Genomic DNA, 20,478 nt, shown 5'->3' with positions numbered 1-20,478 from the left:
TTATAAACCTCAAATAAGATCACTTCTCAGACACTTTCCTTCAGCGGAGGAGCCCAAGTTTCTTCAGTCTTCTCTCTTACCTCAGATCGTTACCACTATGGATCAGTCTCTTGGTTCTTGTCTGTAAAGGGGAGGTGACAAGGGATGGATGCACGCTTCCTCGTGTAGATCCAGCGTTAAAGCCAACGTGGACACTGTTACTTGCCCCTAGAACACCGGTTCCCTTTTGAAAAAAGACACATTGATGGTGATGTTCATCTCACTGTTCCACAAGCATCCTTTGGGAATCTTCGTTACAACCAGTGAACATATGCAGACCAATCTTCACACCGTGCTTAAAATTTTATTTAAAAATAAGTTTTATTTATGGTTATTACACTGTTGATTCTTCAGGAAAATATTTTATTGGTAACAGCAAAAGAGTAATGGGTTGTCAGTGCAGAGATCATACCGCTAAGAGACTGGTAGAGGCAGAGTATTTTATTTGTTCCTCGCGGGACAGTAATCCCAGCAGGCTGTCTCTGGGCGCTGCGTATTCTCTGACGTTGGGTAGTCCTGGTACCACGCAGCAGCTAAGGGCGCTGCGGTAGATGCTCATGTCGTGGGCGTCGTACCATTCGTCCGTCTTCTCGTCATAGCACTCTACGTTGAACGTCGTCGTGAAGCCGTTGAAGCCACCCACGACAAACAAGAGATCGTCCACCACCTCGATGCCAAAATTGCTCCGCGGGTTAAACATGGTGGGCAAGGTACGCCAAGTGTTGGTGAGTGGGCTGTAAGCTTCAGCACTCCGGAGACGGTTAGCTCCATCGAAGCCTCCGACCTGCCATTCAAAAGGGAAAGCAGCCGTTCACTACAGAGAAATGGTTTACTTTTTTTTGACTACGTAAGTAGTATGAAATGGGTTTACTATGTTCAGTCTTACTTTCAAGCCTACATAATGTTATAGTGAATAGGGAGTTGGTCAGATGCCATCTGGAGTACTTTTGTGTCATCTGGTCAGCTAATCATTAGGAAGAAAGAGTATTAGTGTCCTTGAGATGGGTGGAATAAAGTTAATTATGAAATGGTTTTTTTTTAAAAATGGTCTAATTCTCTTTGGCAAAGAGATTTCAAGATGACTTAAATAGAGTATTCAAGATTATGAAGGAGATTATCAAAGCCAATCCAGGAACGTTGTTCACTAGTGAAGGGTTTAAATACCATGGCATACATTAAAAGCTAGGAAGCTAAGGAAGAATTTTCACAAATGGGAAAAGTTCAAAAATCCTGTCTCTGAGACCTACCAACTTACCGTATCTCCCAATTCCTTCTCCAGAAACATTTAATAAATATTTGAAAGGACACAAAAGAATGAACTTGCATTTATATAGCGCCTTTCATGGCCTTAGCATGCCCCAAAACATTTCACGGCCAATGAAGTAATTTTGAAGTGTAGTCACTGTCGTAATGTAGGAAACGCGGCAGCTAATTTGCTCACAGCAAGGCCCCACAAACATGACCAGACAATCTGTTCTAGTAATATTGTTTGAGGGATAAATATTGCATGACATCAGGGAGAACTTTCCTGTTCTTTGCAAAGTGCCAATGGGATCTTTTATGTCCACCTGAGGGCAGACGGGGCCTCGGTTTAACGACTCATTCGAAAGACAGCATCTCCCACAGTGCAGCACTCCCTCAGTACTGTCCCTCTGACAGTGCAGCACTCCCTCAGTACTGTCCCTCTGACAGTGCAGCACTCCTTCGGTACTGGCACTGAACTGTAAGCCTGGATTATGGGCTCAAGTCTCTGGAGTGGGTCTTGAACCCATGACCTTCTGACTCGGAGGCGAGCGTGCTACCCACTGAGCCAAGGCTAATACCCGAAAAGAAGAAATAGGCTGGGATACAGGAACAGAGCGTGGAAATTTGGTTAGAATAGATAGCTTTAGCTGAAAAGCTAACACTGGCACAGACAGGATGGGCTGAATGTCCTCCTGTGTTGTAATTCCTATGATTCTGTGATGGGATGCAAAGATGGGTAGGTGGGGTTAAGATCAATCAAAAAGACATGGGGTTGTTCAGCTGTTCCTTAAATTTGTCTTCCTTACTCAGTATCAACTTGTTATCATGCACATTTTAAGATGAAGCATTGTATTGAAGAATGAGGAGTATACAGGAGCTTCTGTGCATTAATTCAGTCATTGTTAGTGGTTAGTTACATCTCTTGGTTACAGGTTCATTCCAGACTTTGGTAGGTAGACATGATGTGGAGATGCCGGTGATGGACTGGGGTTGACAATTGTAAACAATTTTACAACACCAAGTTATAGTCCAGCAATTTTATTTTAAATTCACAAGCTTTCGGAGGCTTCCTCCTTCGTCAGGTGAACGATGTGAAAATGAAATCCTCGAAAATTTGAGGATTTCATTTTCACATCGTTCACCTGACGAAGGAGGAAGCCTCCGAAAGCTTGTGAATTTAAAATAAAATTGCTGGACTATAACTTGGTGTTGTAAAATTGTTTACAATTGGTAGGTAGAGTTCTGTACTGGTAAATGTGGACAGCTCACTGAAAACAGCCCCTCTCCTCCCCAGAAAAGGCACTCTTTTCCACCCCCCCCTCCCCCATTCTATCCTCCCTCCCATCCATCTCTCAGGAACAGCTTAAAAACTAGGTCTCCTGCTGGGATAAAGGTGTGGATTTAATACTGTGTGTCTAGGAAGTTGGCTCAGGGAATTCAAGTTCAAACAGCCCGAGTGTTAAATTGCCACAGTCTTCACTTGCCACCTCCCTATTCTGGTATGGCCGAGAGTGAGATTGGGAATTTGGGACAGGAGGGATGCTCTCTGGCTCTGGCCTCCTGTGCCTTGCTTCTCCCTCATCCCCCCCCCCCGCCGCCCCCCACTTCTGCCTTCAGCTGTCGGCTTTAATCTCTAGAACTTCATCTTTAACCTCTTCCTCCTTGATGCCATTAAAAGCTTTCTCAAAATCTGCCTTTTTGACTGTACTTTTGGGCATCTCTATCTCTCTCCCCTAACTTGTTGATAGTAACTTAGTGTCCCCCCCCTCACAAACTCCATGGATTGTTCATAATTTTAAAAACATACAAATGTAAGTTGATGTTGGATGGTTAACACTCCAACATCCAGATGATTGGACTCTTAATATGCAGCTTCATTATGCTGCCAGAATTGCTTTTTTACCTAGCTGATTGGCTGCTAGGCAGAGGGAGAGAATGTTAGCATCTCCTGTTCTCATGCACCCAGAGGTTTGCTAGACACCATGGAAGTGTAGGAGATCATGGTCCTTCTTACCTGAAAATTCCTTTGGCCAAGGAATGCAGTCTGCCCGTGGTGAAACTTGGGGCAAAATATTGGAGTGAGGAAAGTCTAAACAAGTCATTTGAATAATGGGAGGGTTTGTGAGTTATCCCAACAACCTTCACACTAATGTAAAAGAATGAGGAAAGCATATGACATCCATTCCGTATAAAGTGCTGCTCACCTCTTACCCCATGTCTTTGTTGACCCCGATTTGCTCCCTGTCCCTCTGCAGTGGCAGAGCTAAGGTTTGGCTGAACGGTGGGGGTCGAACTCAAGATTTGGCCGACTTAGCTGGAAGAGGACTGAGCTGAGAACTGGGGAATGCTCACTTACTTAGTCCAAAGGCCAAGCTGGGCACTGCACAGAGTCGCAGGTGGAACCTGGAGGCCGGGACCTGGAACTAGGAGACCAGTGATGGAGGTTCCCGGGAAGCAGTTCTCCAAAGCCCCATTGGCCGACCTCAAAATGATTTGGGTGGGGTGGGTCATGACCCCCACCGCTGTCCCTCCAGTGCATCTACTTCAAAATCCTCATCCTTGTCTACAAATCCATGGCCTCACTCCTCTCTACCTCTGATACTCCCTCCAGCCCAATGTACTGGCTTGCACCCCTTACTATTCTTAATCTCTGGTCTATTCCTATAGTACAACAGTGACTAAACTTCAAAAGCACTTCATTGGTTGGAAACCACTTTGGGACGGCCTGACGTCATGAAAGGCCCTATGTAAATGCAAGACTTTTTCTTTAATGTGTTCCCCTCCCTCCTCTCCAACTGGTGCCAGTGCCTTCAGTCCTCCGGCCATCCTGTCTCTGGAACTCATTCTTTCCCTTGCCACATTTCTCCCACATCAAAATGTCTCCTCAAAACCTACCTCTTCAACTTCACCCCTATTTTCCCTCTTACTCCTAACCCCAAGCTGAGAAGCACCTTGGGATGTTTTGCTATATTAAAAGTGCTCTATAATTGCAAGCTGTTGTCACTTACTGCGTATACGCATTCACCGTAAGCTATAACGCCAACGCCACTACGCCTGCTCCTCATGGGCGCTATGGTTGTCCATTGGTTGGTTTCGGGAGTGTAGAACTCGGCTGTGAACAAGCACTCATTACCATTGAATCCTCCGCATATGTAGACCTGAGGTGAAGAGGAAAGCACAGCTAGATGGCCGTGAGTGGGAAGGGCTGTGTTGAGTGTCAGATGTGGCACACCAGGCATTGTTTAGGAAAACCAGAAGAGGAGCTAAATACAAGGGAAGAGGAGGTGTTGCAACAGAACTCAGGCATAAAGGGCCAATTATCAGAACTGATTGCTGAATTTGAAATTTAGTAATTCTGTAACAATATGGATGGTTAAATACAACCAGCAATGAGAGAAACAGTTTTGTTACAGTCCCCTTCCACACCCAAGCTCAGCAGCTGCCAAGCTGGTCCCTAAAAGGTTGTCTGTGCCCTAGAACTCGGCCTCAGTTAAATATTGTTCTGGGTCTCAGTGTGGGGCAGGAGGCCAGGGCTGAATAGTGGAGCTGTGAGGATGGGTGAATATTTGGGAGTTTTGCTCGATTCCTTTTGGTGGTCAGGGAGTGGATATACAGCTTTCCCTGAAGACACTGGGCTGTGTCGCGCCCATTGTGTAGGCGCTATGTGGCCTGCTGAAGTTCCAAAATTATGTCCGAAATGCACGCACACACTTCTAGCGTGACGTGCCGGAAGCTATCCTGGTAAAGGGGTTCGCGGAGGTGCAGATAATGAACACCGGCAGCATGTAAAGTAAGGAGAATATGCGTTTGATCAGTGTGCAACGCTGATTTTAAAGGGATAGACACTATTTTGGCACTTAACACTGAAGCCAATGCACTGTCTTAACCACGACCATCTAAATATGCCTTAGATGGCCTGGAGGACCCCCCCCCCCCCACCAGTGCTATTTAAAGGGACCATGCAGGATTTACAGGTTAGTTGCTGGATTGTTGCTTCAGGCTGCTGATGTAGTTGTACCCGTTTTTGGAGGTCTCCTATACTTGAATACTAGGACGAGGGGACATAGCCTAATGTTTAGAACCAGGACTTGCAGGAGTGAAGTTAGAAAATGCTTCTACATACAAAGGGTGGGAGAAGTTTGGAACGCTCTTCCTCAAACGGTAATTGGTGTTAGCTCTCTTAATTTTAAGTCTGAGATTGATAGATTTCTGTGAACCAAGGATATTAAGGGATATGGGGCTAAAGAGGGTATATGGGGTTAGGTCACGGATTAACCATGATCTCACTGAATGGCGGAACAGGCTCGAGGGGCTAAATGCAACTGCCACTTGCTACGAGAAAGCGGGTGTGTGTTGGTGAGTGTCCTGCAGGATGTTTGGGTGATGTGCCTGTCATGGTTGAATAGCTGCCAGTGTGTGTGATTTGTGAGTTGTCAGTATGCAGCTTAAAACAGTGGTAATGTGCGAGGGTGAGAGGACGCATCTGATTGTAAGAGCTGAGTACTGATTGAAAGAGTTTGTCGGTATGTGGGAGATAGGGCTGTAGTGCGTGGAGCAGTGGATGCGGCTAGTGGTGCAGTTGGTAGGAGATGCCACTTGACAGTTGACCTCACTCACCTTCACCACTCGTGTCAAAGCACTGAACTTCTTCCTGCACTGCATCCATGTTCGTGGTGCTATGCCCCTGGCATTAACTTCGTCCCCTACTGCCTCTTGAGCATATGTCTGGAGGGCCTCTTGCTTCCCTGCGGATAGAGGATACCCCTCCTGTCCACCGCTTGCATCAAGGTCTCCAGTGCATCAGCAGAGAACCTTGGTGCACGCTCTCTCGTAGGCCTGGTACAAACTCAGATCGGCAGATTGGTGAGGTCTGGTGTGCAGATTGGAGGATGTGCGATTTAGTAGTGCACAACCTTTATTCAATGTTTTAACATAACTCATCAGTTTGTAAACGTAGGGACTGGACCTGCATCTGTATTTTACATGTGCGATGTCTGATCTCCGTTCAGACTCCGTGTGGATCTGTATCTTATATTTTGCACTTATATATACGTACAGGCTGCCTTTAAGAGGTGCGAGCAACTCATGCGATATTCGGGACCCCCTGCCGGTGAGAAGTGCGGATGCTGGAGAGAACGTTGCAGCTCGGCCTTGATGCTGCGCTTCAATCAGCTAAATGAGGAGGCAGCATGATTCTAACGTATGATATCCGTGCCTGGATTTGGGCCTCATCCAATTTAATCCCCACTAAATGGGTGGGGTGGGGTGGGGTCCATGAGAGAATAGAATGTACATGGGTTGTGGAAGAGATTAAATGGCTGGGGCAGAGTCCCTGATAGGGTGGATGGTAGATAGTTTGTGGAGAGTGAGTTTGATGGGCTGATTGATGTTTTCTCGTTCCATCTTTCTTAAGTTCTTTGGCTAAACAATGCTGCTAAGATTAACCTTGTCAAAGTAAAAGCTGAGCTCTGGCTGCAGAACTTTACCTGTTTAGTGGAGATGTTTACATCGATGATACTTGAAGTCCAGAAATGCGGTGGGGAGGCAGTTTACTGAGATAACTTACCGATGGATGAACCCATGATTGTCTCCATTCCATAAGACATTGCATTATTGAGAGTGCTCGTGTCCAATGGACAGTTGACATTCTAGTCAGATATCATGGAAAGAATTCAAAGTGCTCAAGTTAATAGCTGACCCAATGGATTGATGGGTAAACGTGTTGCCTGGTGTAGTACCGCACCTCGCAGATCAGGAAGATCCCAGGTCTGATCCCCAGACTCTGCTAACTTAGCTGATCTCAGTCTGGTACAGCAGCTCTGGCTCTTAATATTGAATTTCACACCTCTGGGCTAAAATCAGCCAGGGCTTACTCTCCTGATCTCTCCTTGGTGGCTCCTGTTGGAAAATAGGAACAGGAGGAGGCCATTCAGCCCCTCAAGCCTGTTCCACCATTCAATTAGATCATAGCTGATCTGTATATTAACTCCATTTACCGGCCTTGGTTCCGTAACCCTTAATACCCTTGCTTAACAAAGATCTATTAATCTCAGTTTTCAAATTTTCAATTGACCCCCCAGCCTCAACAGCTTTTTGGGGGAGAGAGTTCCAGATTTCCACTCCCCTTTGTGTGAAGACATGCTTCCTGACATCACCCCTGAACGGCCTAGCTCTAATTTTAAGGTTATGCCCCCTTGGTCTAGACTCCCCCCACCAGAGGAAATAGTTTCTCTCTATCTACCCTTTCAAATCATTTAATCATCTTAAACACCTCAATTAAATCACCCCTTAGTCTTCTATAATCAAGGGAATATAAGCCTGATCTATGCAACCTGTCCTCATAATTTAACCCTTTTATGCATTATCCATACACGTGTATGGATGTCGGGCAAGGAATGATTCAGGCTTTACTGTGATGCCCCCAACAGTCAAATAGCCTGCTATACTTACAAGGCTCAAGGTTCACAAATGAAGCTGACTACCTGTGGAAAACTACCCCAGCCAGAGTCAGTACATCGTAAATGGGGTACGGTAGCATAGTGGTTATGTTACTGGACTAGTAATGCAGAGGCCTGGACTGATAATCCGGAGTCATGAGTTCAAATCCCGCCACGGCAGCTGGGGAATTTAAATTCAATTAATTAAATAAAATCTGGAATAAAAATACTAGTATCAGTAATGGTGGCCATGAAACTACCGGATTGTCGTAAAAACCCATCTGGTTCACTAATGTCCTTTAGGGAAGGAAACCTGCCGTCCTTATCCGGTCTGGCCGAAATGTGACTCCCGACCCACAGCAATGTGGTTGATTCTTAATTGCCCTCTGAAATGGCCTAGCAAGCCACTCAGTTGTAAAATCTCATTAAAAGAAGTCACAATAAGAATAAAACCGGACGGACCACCCGGCATCGGACCACTAGGCACCGGACACGACAAAGGCAAACCAAGCCCAGTCGACCCTGCAAAGTCCTCCTCGTTAACATCTGGGGGCTTGTGCCAAAATTGGGAGAGCTGTCCCACAGACTAGTCAAGCAACAGCCTGACCTAGCCATACTCACAGAATCATACCTTTCAGCCAACGTCCCAGACTCTTCCATCACCTCCCGATATCCCCACCAGAAGCCAGAGGTGGCGGTACAGTCAGGAGGGAGTGGTCGTGGGAGTCCTCAACATTGACTCTGGACCCCATGAAATCTCATGGCATCAGGTCAAACATGGGCAAGGAAACCTCCTGCTGATTACCACCTACCGCCCTCCCTCAGCTGATGAATCAGTCCTCCTCCATGTTGAGCACCACTTGGTGGAAGCACTGAGGGTAGCAAGGGCACAGAATGTACTCTGGGTGGGGGACTTCAATGTCCATCATCAAGAGTGGCTCTGGTAGCAACACTACTGACCGAGCTGGCCGAGTCCTGAAGGACATAGCTGCTAGACTGGGCCTGCGGCAGGTGGTGAGCGAACCAACACGAGGGAAAAACTTACTTGACCTCGTCCTCACCAGTCTACCTGTCGCAAATGCATCTGTCCATGACAGTATTGGTAGGAGTGACCACCGCACAGTCCTCATGGAGATGAAGTCCCGTCTTTGCACTGAGGACACCAACGTGTTGTGTGGCACTACCACCGTGCTAAATGGGATAGATTCAGAACAGATCTAGCAGCTCAAAACTGGGCATCCATGAGGCGCTGTGGGCCATCAGCAGCAGCAGAATTGTATTCCAGCACAATCTGTAACCTCATGGCCCGGCATATTCCTCACTCTACCATTACCAACAAGCCAGGGGATCAACCCTGGTTCAATGAGGAGTGTAGAAGAGCATGCCAGGAGCAGCACCAGGCGTACCTAAAAATGAGGTGCCAACCTGGTGAAGCTACAACTCAGGACTACATGCATGCTAAACAGCGGAAGCAACATGCTATAGACAGCTAAGCGATTCCACAACCAACGAATCAAATCAAAGCTCTGCATTCCTGCCACATCCAGTCGTGAATGGTGGTGGACAATCAAACAACTAACGGGAGGCGGAGGCTCTGTAAACATCCCCATCTCAATGATGGGGGAGTCCAGCACGTGAGTGCAAAAGACAAGGTTGAAGCGTTTGCAACCATCTTCAGCCAGAAGTGCCAAGTGGATGATCCATCTCGGCCGCCTCCCGATATCCCCACCATCACAGAAGCCAGTCTTCGGCCAATTCAATTCACTCCACGTGATATCAAGAAACGGCTGAGTGCACTGGATACAGCAAAGGCTATGGGTCCCGACAATATCCCGGCTGTAGTGCTGAAGACTTGTGCTCCAGAACTAGCTGCGCCTCTAGCCAAGCTGTTCCAGTACAGCTACAACACTGGCATCTACCCAACAATGTGGAAAATTGCCCAAGTATGTCCTGTCAACAAAAAGCAGGACAAATCCAATCCGGTCAATTACCGCCCCATCAGTCTACTCTCAATCATCAGTAAAGTGATGGAAGGTGTCGTCGACAGTGCTATCAAGCGGCACTTACTCACCAATAACCTGCTCACCGATGCTCAGTTTGGGTGCCACCAGGATCACTCGGCTCCAGACCTCATCACAACCTTGGTCCAAACATGGACAAAAGAGCTGAATTCCAGAGGTGAGGTGAGAGTGACTGCCCTTGACATCAAGGCAGCATTTTACTGAGTGTGGCACCAAGGAGCTCTAGTAAAATTGAAGTCAATGGGAATCAGGGGGAAAACTCTCCAGTGGCTGGAGTCATACCTAGCACAAAGGAAGATGGTAGTGGTTGTTGGAGGCCAACTATCTCAGCTCCAGGACATTGCTGCAGGAGTTCCTCAAGGCAGTGTCCTAGGCCCAACCATCTTCAGCTGCTTCATCAATGACCTTCCCTCCATCATAAGGTCAGAAATGGGGATGATCGCTGATGATTCCACAGTGTTCACTTCCATATAAGATTGTGAAGGGGCTTGATCGGGTGGATGCGGTAAGGATGTTCCCAAGGATGGGTGAAACTAGAACTCGGGGGCATAATCTTAGAATAAGGGGCTGCTCTTTCAAAACTGAGATGAGGAGAAACTTCTTCACTCAGAGGGTAGTAGGTCTCTGGAATTTGCTGCCCCAGGAAGCTGTGGAAGCTACATCATTAAATAAATTTAAAACAGAAATAGACAGTTTCCTAGAAGTAAAGGGAATTAGGGGTTACGGGGAGCAGGCAGGAAATTGGACATGAAGCTGAGTTCGGATTGGTCAAGGCCCTGTGGGTGGCGGAGCGGGCCCAGGGGCTGAGTGGCCGGGTCCTGCTCCTACTTGTGTTCTTTAGATTTGAGGTTAGGATCAGATCAGCCATGATCTCATTGAATGGCAGAGCAGGCTCGAGAGGCCGATTGGCCTACTCCTGCTCCTATTTCTTATGTTCATTCGCAACCCCTCAGATAATGAAGCAGTCCGTGCCCACATGCAGCAAGACCTGGACAACATCCAGGCTTGGGCTGATAAGTGGCAAGTAACATTTGCGCCAGACAAGTGCCAGGCAATGACCATCTCCAACAAGAGAGAGTCCAACCACCTCCCCTTGACATTCAACGGCATTACCATCGCCAAATCCCCCACCATCAACATCCTGAGGGTCACCATTGACCACAAACTTAACTGCACCAGCCATATAAATACTGTGGCTACGAGAGCAGGTCAGAGGCTGGGAGTTCTGCGGCGAGTGACTCACCACCTGACTCCCCAAAGCCTTTCCACCATCTGCAAGGCACAAGTCAGGAGTGTGATGGAAGACTCTCCACTTGCCTGGATGAGTGCAGCTACAACAACACTCAAGAAGCTCGACACCATCCAGGACAAAGCAGCCCGCTTGATTGGCACCCCATCCACCACCCGAAACATTCACTCCCTTCATCACCGGCGCACAGTGGCTGCAGTGTGTACCATCCACAGGATGCACTGCAGCAACTCACCAAGGCTTCTTCGACAGCACCTCCCAAACCCGCAACCTCTACCACCTAGAAGGACAAGAGCAGCAGGTACTTGGGAAGAATACCACCTGCACGTTCCCCTCCAAGTCACACACCATCCCGACTTGGAAATATATCGCTGTTCCTTCATCGTCGCTGGGTCAAAATCCTGGAACTCCCTTCCTAACAGCACTGTGGGAGAGCCTTCACCACACGGACTGCAGCGGTTCAAGAAGGCGGCTCATCACTACCTTCTCAAGGGCAATTAGGGATGGGCAATAAATGCTGGCCCTGCCAGTGACGCCCACATCCCATGAACAATTTTAAAAAACTTCCTGTATATAAAACTTTACTTCCTGTTGTCATGTTTGTGTCAACTTTTTTTCCATTATTAATTCCTATGTCCATTTCTAAAATGGAAACTGCCTATGTAAACGTGTCACACTGTAATTGCGCCTTCCACCAGCGGCAGCATTGTAACACCTGAGTTTTGCATCTCCCAGCTCCCCAGCCTGTATAACTGTAGAATGGGGACTGAACCCAGGTACAGTTATTCCCCACCATCTTTGTGAATGGAAATCCGTTTCCAGTGGTGTGCCACAGGGCTCAGTGTTGGGTCCCTTGCTGTTTGTGGTATATATTAATGATTTGGACTTGAATGTAGGGGGCACGATTGGCAAATTTGCAGACGACACAAAAATTGGCCATGTAGTTGATAGTGAAGAGGATAGCTGTAGTCTCCAAGAAGATATCAGTGGGTTGGTGGAGTGGGCGGAAAAGTGGAAAATGGAGTTCAACCTGGAGAAGTGTGAAGTAATGCACTTAGGGAGGGCAAACAGTAAAAGGGAATACGCAGTAAATGGGAATATATTGAGAGGGGTAGAGGAAATGAGAGACCTTGGAATGCATGTGCACAGGTCCCTGAAGGTGGCAGTGCAGGTAGATAAGGTTGTGAAGAAGGCATACGGAATGCTCTCCGTTATTAGCTGAGGTACAGAATACAAACGCAGGGATGTAATGATGGAACTGTATAAAACACTGGTAAGGCCACAGCTGGAGTATTGTGCGCAGTTCTGGTCACCACATTACAGGAAGGACATAATTGCTCTGGAGAGAGTGCAGAGAAGATTTACAAGAATGTTGCCAGGGCTTGAAAACTGCAGCTACGAGGAGAGATTGGATAGGCTGGGGTTGTTTTCCTTGGAGCAGAGGAGGCTGAGGGGAGTCTTGATTGAGGTGTACAAAATTATGAGGGGCCTAAATAGAGTAGACAGGAAGTACCTGTTTCCCCTAGCGGAGAGTTCAAGAACTAGAGGACATAGATTTAAACTGATTGGCAGAAGGATTAGAGGGGACATGAGGAAAAACTTTTTTACCCAGAGGGTGGTGGGTGTATGGAATTCGCTGCCTGAATTCGTGGTAGAGGCAGGGACCCTCAACTCTTTTAAAAAGTACCTGGACCTGCACCTAAAGTGCTGTAAGCTGCAGGTGCTGGAAGGTGGGATTAGACTGGACACCAGGTTGTTCTTCGAGCCGGCGTGGACACGATGGGCCGAATGGCCCTCTTCTGTGCTGTACCTTTTCTATGGTTCTATGCTTCTAACCCTACTTCACCTGAAAACTACACCTGGTCTTGACTCCCCATGTGCAACGCCATTGGAGATTGGCAAGTACAAATAGAATCAAAGTTGAGTGGTATTGTTCTTTTGCCACTAAATGTCAGTAGCATGTCATTAAGTAAGAGCAATCTGTTATATTTTCAAAGTCTGCTTAAAGCAACCTGGAGCAAAACAGCATTACCATAGCAATCTTCTCTCCATTATTGAACTCCTGAGGATTGGATAATGGGCCTGCTAGTTTCAGAGTGCTCGATGGAATTGTGATTAGGGCTGAGCGTTCAATAAGGATCTCAGAATCTTGCTGGGTGTTCACTCTTACCAGTCACGACAACCTCACAGAATGGCGACTTAATTTGATCACCAAGGGTCAGCAGAATGACTGTGAATCATGGCTGATGGAGTTCAGCCCCAAGGTTTGTCCATTTACTGATGTGGTGTGTTTGGCTTTCTGGAGCTATAATTGGCTCTATCCCTCTACTCTTCTTGCTTCACTGCAATGTTCTATTCATTCTGTGGTGTAACTTTCATTTAACTTTGAAGATAATTATAGGTCTGCCCCAGGTTATTTATTTATTTGAATAATAGGTTTTAATAGTAATTTTAAAAACCATGAAAGTTTTAATAATTTGGTGCCAAGTTTGTTCCCCCCATCCCACATTTCTCCCTTTCCTCTCTTCTCGAAGCTGTAACTCTTATTAAGGCACATTTTTCATGGGCGTCAGAACCCCCACCACAACTCACCCAATTGCTTATTCATCAGATGTGAATCTAGAAAGTGTCAGAGGACCTTTCACCCATGGCCGGTATCGCAATAGAGCCCAGTCGTGTTCTCATGCAACGCTCACACACACACACACACACATTGCAGCAGGAGTCACTGGACGGGAGTTAGAAGCAAGATCCTTGACTGATTCCCCCCGGCCCCCCACATCGTCCCAGCCTAGTTATGCTGAAACCAATTGTAAAACCGCACCACTATCCTCACTGATATCAAACTGAGCACAGACTGTGTGGTTCAGTACCACCCCAGACACTGCATTTACCACTGGTGGAGTTTGTAACATTTTTTTAAAAAAGACTTACAAAGTGGTTTAAAAAATGGTTCCGGCTGCAGGACGATTCAGAGTGAGCACTCGAAGCTTTATTTGGGCTGCATTTATGGAACTTGGCTCTTTGAGGACTCATCTGCATAGCCCTGTTACTATAAGTGATAAGTACTAATTATTCCTGCATTAATCCTGTCTTCCAGTAGCTACTTATTATTCATGGTACTTAACGTCAAGGGTTCTGCTCAACTCCAAGTGGAGGTGGAGGTCACTGGGAGGTAATTCACACTAAAGGAGGTGGTTTTGTTGGATGATGAGAAAATAAAAGTGTCTCAGGTTGAACCTTTCAAGCCATCTCTGGAGGTGGTTAATGTTATATCGGGGGGGAAAGGTTCAGTTAGTTGAGGGGACTTTGGACCTCGGCTGGTTGTTGCCAAGGTGTACACATGTGAATACAGAGGGAGAAGTGGGTTGACTATAGAGTCTGACCCTCGCCTGATTGCCAGCTTCCTAGGGGAATGTGTTGACAACTTTGGAGCTCGTTTGCAGGGCAATTACTTCACCCCAATTTTCCTGACATATTCTCCGCTGCCTGTTGGGCTGCTAACATTTGGAACAGGCTCCATACCGCAGTCCTGTCTTGCAGTACCTATGTTGCTGCATAAATGTTTGGCGTCTAAGAATGATGGGCCCCATCAAGAACCCTCAGTTGCAAAACAGCTAAAACCTTTTGTCCTAAATTCCATGGGGCAGGTGGGAATATTAACGGTAATTTCCACTCCTGCAGTTCCAGCAGGGTGTTATGCCGGCAGGGACTGAGGATAGAACAGTGTTGACCGGATTCTATGACCATTGCATCCTACTGGATCGCTCAATAACCCTGTGAGCTAATACAGTGAGCAATGGTGATATGGTCAGGGAGTCAGTCAGTCATACGGTGTGGTAGTGTGTGGAGTATCAATGTAATTTCAGTAAATCTTATGCAGAGGATAATAGTCTGCAGCAGCATACCAGGGAGCAATGCATCAAGAGAATGGAATTCTGGAGGAACTGGTGGTGGTGCAGTGAGTTAAACACTGACTTTTAACCTCTGGGACCTGGGTTCAAATCGAGCCAGGACAAAGGTCCAAAGTCTTCTCCGTCTGATGACTCTAAGGCTCTTATGTGAAATGAGTTTCAGCAATCTCAATCCAATTCCATTGGGCATGGGTTTATAGCTCAAAGCAGGCACAAATTGGCAATCTCACAGTGGGATATAGCAAAAATGGCTGAGGCCGAGGGAGCTGTGTGATGCCTGACTTGGATTGCTTGATGCCTGAGTGCCTGAAATATGAACATATGAAATTGACGGGCAGAAAAAGACCAGCTGGTCCATCAACCCTGCCCCAAATAAATGGAAAGTTCCATTCCTCAGCTCTAACATACCATCAATCACGGAAACCATCTCGGTGACTACTCTGCCAGCTAAAAAAATTATATGGAAGGCCCGTGTCAGCATTAAGTTTCTACATTATAAGGAGTAACACAATCTTTCTTTTGTACTCAAGTGGTAGGGAGTCCTGCAAAGCGGAAGGTTCCAGGTTCAAGTTAGCCAATCTCATTGAGAGCAGGAACTGGGTGTTGCAATTGGCCTTGGTGTTCATGGGTTAGGGAATGAAAAAATCAGCCTGGGTTCCGAAGGGTTGGAATTGGTACCAAAAAAAAGGAATCAATTGGCCTTTCTAAAGATTTGAAGACCAAAACCCAACCTGCTTCCACTCCCAGTCAGCCTTCACTTCCCCCCCTTGGCTTACCTTTCCGTGCAGTGTTGTCGCACTAGCGTCGCTCCGTTGTTCGTGCATTGGAGCAATCAACGTCCACTGGTTTGTTTCAGGTTCGTATCTCTCAGCGGTGTTCAGCCGAACGTAGCCGTCGAATCCTCCCATGGCGTAAATGAAACTGTCGAGGACCGTCACGCTGACATAGCACCGGCGGGAATGCATGGGCGCCACTTGCTGCCACGTTTTCTTGACCGGGTCGAAGCGCTTGACGCTGTTGAAATAGTCGACGCTGTCGAAGCCACCAATGATGTAGACGAAGCCGTTGAGGTAGGCGGCCCCATGGTAAGCTCTCGGGCTCTCCTCCTCACAGGTCACATTGACCCACCGATCTGCACGGGCATCGTACGCCTCGATGGCGTTGGTCGGGCTGCCCCCGCTCCAGCCACCGATTGCGAAGAGGATGGAGTAAGGCAGGCGAGGTCTGGTCAAGGGGTTGCGGAAGTCCGAGTTTGACGGTCCATTCATATTGAGATCGTACATGGCCTTAAGCGCGTTGATGATGATGGGTTTACAGTCATCGTTGTCCTTTACATAGTCATTGTTCTTAACGTTGTTCATGAAGTATTCAGCGTTCATTAAAGCCAGTCTTACCTGAAAGTGAGAAATGTTAATATCCATCAGTTCTGAGAACACGATTATTAATTCTGCCCAGTCCCTATTATTGCCCAGTTTTGATATCTTTGACATGAAAATGGCTCATGTGGTACATCCACCGCCCAGTGTGGAACTCAGTGGCTAAGACTTGGAAGGGCCCAGGTTTGAACTCTGGTCTGTGCGGAGTTTGCTGATCTCAGCCATGGTGGCAATTGGGGCACTGACATTGGCCTCAGTGTCCCTGGGCTATAGAGAAGGAGAAAAACCAGCCCAGGTTCACTCCACCTTGTTACCCAATGATCTCTGTTGGAAAGTACACTTCTGGAGGTTGGCTCTGGATAGCTTGGGATTTGGCTCTGATTTTCTCTATGGTTGAATATCCTCCTCCTAACACTCACCATCTAGGCTCAGCCACAAAGAATGACCACTTGGGTGACGTGCAATACCCCAGCACGAGTCAGCACCTTTGGGAGAGAAGGGGAGGAAAACAGTAAAAGAAATGGATATGCAGATCAACGATTATGGTGACTGGGCAGCACCACACATTAGTGCACGTGCTCATGAGGTGGAAACTTGAGCTGTAAGTCCCAGACCCAGCCCCTGCTTATACTTAAAGGTGTGGAGTCGGTGGGTTGCTGGACAGCCTAACCAACTGGAGGTAGCAGCTCATACCACACAGCCATAGTTATTCGACCATCCAAGGATATGTGGCTCTCTAACGCAGGGCAACTAGGTAATTAGAAATATGGGTAATAATAAAATAATATTTTTCTTCCCATTTATCATCTGTCTGAAGAGTTTAAAGAAAGAAACATAAAGATTCACAAAATGCCATTAAGTGGTTAATGGGCTCGAGCTCCAACACCCATCGGCACTGCTGGGTTCCTCCAACTGTTGAATTCCTGATCCTAGCTGTGCCAGGTACTGCCTCACAAGGAAGAAAGCTGCATATTCCTGTGAAGAAGACCCATTCATTGCCTCTCTGCTGAGGAATGGGTTGTACCACAGGGGGTGGGGAGGATGATTCCAAAGAGGCAAAGATAGAAAATGTAAAATAACTTAATTTTTTTTTAAAGCACCAAACCTTGAAGCTAAATGTTATGTTTGCATTGTACATTACCCATATATTTCAGCCTCTGACAGGTCAACCCCTACATTACAACAGTGACTACGCTTCAGAAGTACTTAATGGGCCGTAAAGTGCTTTGGGACAGCCTTAGGTTGCGAAAGGAGCTATATAAATGCAAGTCTTTCTTGCTCCTCCCTGATTCTAATGGCCTGGTAGGAGAACTCCAACCCCAGATCAACCACAGTGTGACCTTTCCATTTCCCATACCAGCTGCCCTTGTGGCTTCACTGAGCAAGGTTGCCCATTTAATGCCAGGTTAATGGCAGTTTTCTGCTGTGGACCAGTGCTCACTAGCAATTGGATTGAAATTGCCCCAATGTAGGACCGACAGAGCCAACATGAGAGAAAACTAATTCTCCCAGTCTAGATAGGACTCAAGCTTGGGTGCAGTAAGTGAAGGGACAATGTGCTAACCATGGCTCCAACCAGTCTCTTCAATCCTTCTCTTTTACAACAAAAATATTTATTTGGTAGAAATGAAGGTGAATCTAGCTGATAATGTACCTTGGGCAGCAGTATGACAATGCACTTTTTCCTGATGTCTGGGTCTTGGGCAATCCACTTGAGAATGGCATCAAACACTACATCTTCTTGTTTCACATTCAACTCATCCTTCTCAATGATGTCTCTGAGCTCAAAGGCTGACAGCTCTAGGAACTCCTCACTCACCTTCACAATCTCCTCAAAATGGTGCAGGATGTACATGTAAGCTTTGTGCCGGAGCTCTGGGCAGAAGTAATAATCTGCAAATTTGCAGATCCCAATGCAGTTTTCCAGGCATAACTGGGATTCAAGGAATTCACAACAAGCTCTGACAATTCCCAGGACATTGAACTGATCCGCAGCCGCCAGGAGCCTCTCGACATTTTCCACGGTGACTGGTACTGTTCGAGTGTATGCATATTCTATAATGAGCTTCATCATATCGGGGGACACCCCTGGGATGTTGTATACCTTCTTCTCTATGCTGTTCCAGCCACTAGTAAATAGAGCCCTGCAAAGCAAAGGAAGCAGAAATCTTAGGATAAATAAGAGTAAGCTTTTACCTAACCACTCCACCTGTCTCTTTTTGGGGCTGCTCTATACTAATCCACCTGTGGGTACTTTAACACAAGCATGCTTCAAATAACAGGGGACGAGGTAAAAAAATAATCAGTGCAAGAGGACTTAAATCCACACCAAGCCTTGCACGGTGCTCCCTGTCCAGGATTGGACTTGGCGTGATGTTTCCTCTTGCTAAGTAGCTTATTGACACTCACTGTTCCGGCTCACTCTTGTTGAATGGCCCTTGGATAAAGTGCCAGAGAACAGCTCGTGCCTGAACCAGACTCCTGAAGGAGTTGGCACCTACAGGAGAAAATGGGAAGGACAGAAAGAATGTTCCCTGCCCTTTCTCTCCCCTCAAAGCTTTTTACATGGTAGGTCCTGCTCTACTGATGTGATGGAGTGTAATTGGAGAGTCAAATTACCGTACAATATGAAAGTATTCTTTTCTATATTTTAACCTGGAATTTGTATTAACAACAATAAAAACTTTTACATCTGGACTCGTATCCAGTAGCAAAAGATTGTTTGCTAACATGTGTTGTTGATAATTGCCTTCCTCCACTGTAAGTTATTTTTCTTCCCCTGTCATTTCGCTACTATAAGATTGGGAAGATGACCTGTTGCTTTATATTAGTGTGCATCGACTCACCTTAATAGTAGCTTGTGTCTTGTGTCACTTTCACTCAATGCACTTTAATTTAAATTTGGAACTCACTTATGTGGGAAACCACAGAGAAACGTTTTATCTCTTTGTGACATAACATGTGAGTACCAGCACCCTGCCCCAATTGGCTGTCTCAATACCAATGTCATCTGGCTGTGTTGTATATTCAGTTCAGAATGACCACTTACCAATAAAAGAGACAACGGAGAAGAAATAGTTTATCTATGGAGTACCAAAACCAATTGGTCAGTGATTGATGTTCCACTGGTCCACTGGGCTTATAGACAATCTGGTTCAGGCCAAAATGGGACATGGTAATGCTGGATAGTTTGGCTTCTTGGTACAACATTAATTTAATTTGTTTTGTGTCATCAGTTGTTGGTTTTCAAGGAGTTCTTCACTTTGTTCAGCCTTTACTTTGCTAAAACAGGATACTCAAAACAGTCAAGTAGCTAGTATTAGCCAATGAAGTAATGGGAAATGCTCACAGAACATTCATGTCATTACTACTGTTCAATGAGATTGCTAGAAAGTGCCACCACAATCATGTGATTACTATTGGTCAATAATCTGGATAAAAAGTAACAACCCAATTTTCTATTCATATTGATAAAATCTAGAAGTATCTGAGGATCACCTGGCCGAGGGAAAGGTGACTTTGTTTTACTCAAGAATATCCAAAGAATCAACGGGCTTTTGTTGAACATTAGATTCCTATTTCAAAGGCAGATCTGGAGCCTTTGAAGCCAGAGTGGAGTAGTGTGGGTGCTAGTTTAGAAAGTGATGAAGAAAATTGGGTTCACTACTTCTCTTAAAAGCATGCATTCTTTATGCAAAAACTGATTGATAAACACTCCACACGGTTACCTAAATCAGGTAGAGATGGTTTGTTGTGTTGTGAAAGTGTCTCTGCATCGCTGGTACTTCATCATGACTCAGTAATACACAGCTCTTCTGCCTGGTCCTCCTCTTCACTAAGGAAGACTTTTCCCCTTTAATTTGCAAAAGGGACAATTTGAATTTGGGAATGTACCTGGCACATCAATTGAAACATTGAAAAGCCAATTGGATAGATTCCTGGTTCAATAGGAAATAGAAACATATGAGTATTGGAGTGGGAAAAAATGAAAATGGACAAATTGAGTTCTGAAACAGAAACTGAATAATGGGGTGAACTGGATAAACAGAGGGGGACTTTCCTCGTTTTTACATTGTGTAGCTGGTACTCAGCTCATCAATGCACCAACTAGGCACTCAGTTTATCAGTGTTTTCAACTAGGTACACAAGGATGAGCATTTTAAAATCGAGGCATTGCTGGACCGGCAGTGAGAGGGA

General features: G+C 46.2%; 1 protein-coding gene across 2 annotated transcripts; it reads right to left on the bottom strand.

Moving 5' to 3' along the window:
• Positions 1-378: 378 nt before the first annotated feature.
• On the bottom strand, positions 379-18,370 carry LOC137300236 (kelch-like protein 10). Of its 2 annotated transcripts, XM_067969337.1 has the most exons (4): positions 17,936-18,370; positions 15,682-16,299; positions 4,293-4,442; positions 379-823 (listed from the first exon to the last, which is right to left on the bottom strand). In XM_067969337.1, the coding sequence occupies exons 1-4, from the start codon at positions 18,353-18,355 to the stop codon at positions 446-448; spliced, it is 1,566 nt and encodes a 521-aa protein (XP_067825438.1). In that variant the 5' UTR covers positions 18,356-18,370; the 3' UTR covers positions 379-445. The 2 variants fall into 2 exon arrangements, with proteins under 2 accessions (XP_067825438.1, XP_067825439.1); XM_067969338.1 differs by lacking the exon at positions 4,293-4,442.
• Positions 18,371-20,478: the final 2,108 nt, after the last annotated feature.

Source organism: Heptranchias perlo, chromosome 30 (genome assembly GCF_035084215.1).
Source record: "Heptranchias perlo isolate sHepPer1 chromosome 30, sHepPer1.hap1, whole genome shotgun sequence".
NCBI classification, from domain to species: domain Eukaryota; kingdom Metazoa; phylum Chordata; class Chondrichthyes; order Hexanchiformes; family Hexanchidae; genus Heptranchias; species Heptranchias perlo.
This window is presented reverse-complemented; position numbering and strand designations above follow the sequence as displayed.